This window comes from Homarus americanus, unplaced genomic scaffold (genome assembly GCF_018991925.1).
Source record: "Homarus americanus isolate GMGI-L3 unplaced genomic scaffold, GMGI_Hamer_2.0 scaffold25633, whole genome shotgun sequence".
Lineage (NCBI taxonomy): Eukaryota > Metazoa > Arthropoda > Malacostraca > Decapoda > Nephropidae > Homarus > Homarus americanus.
In genome coordinates, this window is record NW_024718174.1 from 60,983 (window position 1) to 65,217 (window position 4,235).

The 4,235-nt window shown below is 41.3% G+C and overlaps 1 protein-coding gene across 1 annotated transcript; it reads left to right on the plus strand.

Annotated features, from left to right (window-relative positions):
• The first annotated feature begins 281 nt into the window (after positions 1 to 281).
• On the plus strand, positions 282 to 941 carry LOC121859228. Its single transcript, XM_042355965.1, has 2 exons — positions 282 to 320; positions 443 to 941. Exons 1-2 carry the CDS (start codon positions 305 to 307, stop codon positions 937 to 939), a joined length of 513 nt encoding a protein of 170 aa, XP_042211899.1. The 5' UTR covers positions 282 to 304; the 3' UTR covers positions 940 to 941.
• The last annotated feature ends 3,294 nt before the right edge of the window (positions 942 to 4,235 follow it).

Consider the following 4,235-nt stretch of genomic DNA (forward strand, 5'->3'; position numbering starts at 1 on the left):
AGTTGTACATTTAATCATGAATCTGAAGTGCAAGAACGACCCGAACAGGTTTTGCTATGTGTGCGGTTGTGTAACAATGACAGACCGACAGTGCACCATTACTCCCCTAGTGAAAAACTTATATCATGCATACTTTGGAATGAAACTTGGAGACCAAGATAAAGCTTTTGCCCCTCACATGTGCTGCAAAACATGTGTTGAAAATCTGCGGCGCTGGAGCAACAAGAAGATTCAACGTCTACCATTTGGCATTCCTATGGTATGGAGGGAAGGCAGAGATCATACCACGGACTGTTACTTCTGCATGACAAACCTTCAGGGTGAGTTATACTAATACATCAATACTAATATATCAAATGCAGTATGTTCATGCATTCTTAAATATATCTGTAAGTTAATATGTTATGCTATCTTGATACTAAATCTTTCGTTCACATTTCAGGTATAAACAGGAAGAACAAACATCATGTTAAGTATCCAGATGTACCCTCAGCCATCAAACCAGTTCCTCACGGACCAGGAATACCAATTCCAACTCCACCAGAAAACTATAGGGACATGATACTCGATGACGATCATGATATCGATGAAGACATAGAAGAGACTGACGCTTCTAGTACATACTTGCCCACAGCTTCTGCAAAAGAGCCCATACCCTTCAGTCAAGCTGAGTTGAATGATTTAACAAGAGACTTGTGCTTGTCTAAGGAGTCGGCTCAACTACTAGGATCACGGCTTTGCGAACACAATGTCTTAACACCAGAACAACATTTGCCTGGTACCGTAACCGTGACAAGGAATTTCGCAAGTTCTTCAGTTTTGACAAGGAAACTTCATTGGTGTATTGCAACAATATCAGTGAACTCATTGCAGCTATGGGAATATCATACAATATATCAGAGTGGCGGCTCTTCATTGACTCATCAAAAAGAAGCTTGAAAGCTGTGTTGTTGTTCAATGGAAACCATGTCGCGTCTGTTCCGGTGGGGCATTCAGTACAGATGGATGAGAACTACAACAACATGGAGTATCTGTTAACTGCTCTGAAGTATAAAGACCACAATTGGAAGATCTGTGGAGACTTGAAGGTAATTTAATACACCAAAAACAGTTGCTTTCAAAAATTGATATTTTGTTGACAGTTTTTCTAATAGGTAATTATGTCTGCCGACATATTGTCATATTATGAAGAGTTAATATTTTTTAATAATAAAACTATTCAGCTAAACATATTTTTAATCTGTTTTTTCCACAGGTTGTGTCCATGGTGCTGGGCCTACAAGGTGGTTACACCAAATTTCCATGTTTCCTCTGTCTGTGGGATAGTCGAGCAGACAAGCAGCACTACATGCAATGTGACTGGCCTGCAAGAAGTGGACTTACTCCAGGTTCTCACAATGTTGTTGCCCATGCTCTGGTGAATCCGCAGAACATTCTTCTTCCGCCACTGCACATCAAGCTCGGTCTGTTCAAAAACTTTGTAAAGGCACTGGACAAAAAAAGCCAGGCTTTCAATTTTCTGAAAGAAAAATTTCCAAAAGTCAGTGAGGCAAAGCTGAATGCAGGAATTTTTGATGGCCCTCAGATCAGAGAGCTTTTCAAAGATCCCAAGTTTGATTGCAGCATGGATGTAAATGAGAAGAAAGCCTGGCATGCCTTTAAGTCTATTGTCTCCAATTTTCTTGGCAACTACAGAAGTCCAGAGTATGGACGAGTTGTTGAGGACCTACTTCTGAGCTACAAAGTTCTTGGTGCACGCATGTCCATCAAGATGCACTTCCTCAGCTCCCACTTGGACTACTTTCCAGAGAACTGTGGTGATGTGAGTGAGGAACAAGGAGAACGCTTCCATCAAGATATCCGTGTAATGGAGGAGCGGTACCAGGGTCGCTGGGATATCAACATGCTCGCCGACTACTGTTGGTGTCTGAAACGGGACGCCCCAGACACCAACCACCAAAGAAATTCTCTGCGACAGCCATTTATGCATGTCTAACTGTAAAGGCATCTATGTAGTTGACATATTTTGGTCCTATGTGTTGTGGTTACATTTCTTATGATATATTTTGCATAAAAATTTTGACATCATATTTAAGAATTTCGATTTTTTCCTAATTCCCATAGCATAAAAATCTGACCTGATTGGGCAAAATGAATGGCATTTTTGGAATCAGCACGCAAAATACATAAAGAATCAGCTAAGAAATCCCGCACCTCATGAATTTTTTTTTCAAATGCATCATCAAGATTTAGTTTAACCAGACCACTGAACCCCATTTGAGTCTCTCCTAGGGCTGGCCAGAGGGATTAGTTAACATATATTTGTGTTTCAATAATTTAGTATTATATTGTTTGGAGGAGATTACAGTATTTCAAAAAGGTCAAAACTGAACTTAGGGAAAATTTTGGGGTCTCTGCTAAAATATCTTACATTGTAGGGTAAGTGAAGCACATTGTTCGATACTGATTATAAATAGGGCATTCAATGAGAATATGTTGGACTGTTATTTATGATCGGCAGTTGGAGCATATAGGTGGGGCTCCATTAGGGGAAGACATGAGTTGGCCATGCGTCAATTGCGTATGCCCAATTCTTAGACAATTCAAAATAGTTTCGTGATGTCGAGAGGATTTTGTTTTGATGATGACCAAGGATAAACTGATGATTTGATCATTTTTAGCGTATGACTTGTTGGTTCATTTTCCCAGGACTTTTGCCAATCGTCAAATATTCATGTTTTGTAGGTAGTTAGCCTCGCCGATAATCAAAATATATGGTTTTCCACTGCCTTACATATTTCTTTGACAATTTTCAGCTATGAAATACTTATCTCCTATAAATAATTCATTTAAAACTTATTTTTTTACAAATAATATTCACTGGTTCCAGAATGTATCTAAACTTACGCCAGTGATGGTCAAGTCTGGTCTTACATAAGTTCATACTCGGTGCTATCACAACACTACCGGTAACTCTAAATACAAGAGGGAAGAGCCATGTCGTCGGTTCTGTGAGTGTTCATTACAGTAGTCCAATTCGTCGCCATGGGTAGAATAGGGGGAGGGGGGTGGGGGAATGCAGGGGAAGGTAATGTAATGGGATGGAATGTTCGATTGACCCTTAGTCTTAGGGGTAGGAATGAAGGGAAGAGGTGGGGGAGGGAGGAGTGGAGTGGGGGATGGTGAAGGGGAAGTGTTGGGAGAGAATAAGTAATCGATTAGTGTTTAGGTGTGGTAACCCATGATGCTCAAATTATGAGGTTTAATAGTTGGGTGGGTAGAGGCCGTGGGGAGGGGTGGGGAGTCTAGGCGCGGAGTTGGAACTCGTGAACGTATGATGTTGTTTAATGCATGTTATGGAACATTACAGTATCTTCAAACGGGTTTTCACGCTATCAAGAGGCCTTATATAATCCACCAATAAGGATTACAACGGCACACAGTATGGCTGCAATTGGTAAGAAAAATAACATGGCAAAATTTCTGCCCTGCGTAATTTTTACAACCCACCTTACGCCTAAAGTAAACCGAAAATGCTTGTGTGTATAGAAGATTTTCAACTCAATATCACATATTATTTCACCTCTACAAATATCTGCTGTCACTCATGGGACACCCTGCAATAGTATAAGGACGACATGGGCTATGCTGACAAATTAATGTGACTTACCTGTTGGTGACGACGATGGTAGGAATGAGACCTCGGCATGTTCCTGTGTTTGACATCACTGCCTTCCCCTGGTGTGGGTGGCGCCAACCTTGGTAACAACTTGTGTGCCTATCAGTCGCACCATCGTAGCCGTGAACGACAGAGATATGGTCTTTGTAGTGCTTTTATTTACCCGTTACATATCTCTCGCCATGCTCAATAATATTAACTATCTTCATGACATTCCTATTGTTATCAGTGATTGCGGAATTCACTATGTTATGCTCCACCTACACACAGCCTGTTACTAGACTAACCAGCACCTCCTCTATTTCCCCCCCCACCACACACTACAGTGGGCGACATCTGTTGGCCGACCATTGTATTTCCCCAGCTGTTTCGAAACTTCAGACTCAAGGCTATTTGAAACCTCACTGTGGCTGGGTAGTGGACACGACTTTTGTGCACGATAGTACATGGACAGAGCTTTTTGCTGTAAAGATAAAATGGGATGAGGGTGAATTTGCCAGAGCAGGGGGTGGGGGGATAAGTAGTTGGACAGGATGCACAATATCTTGTGTGGTAA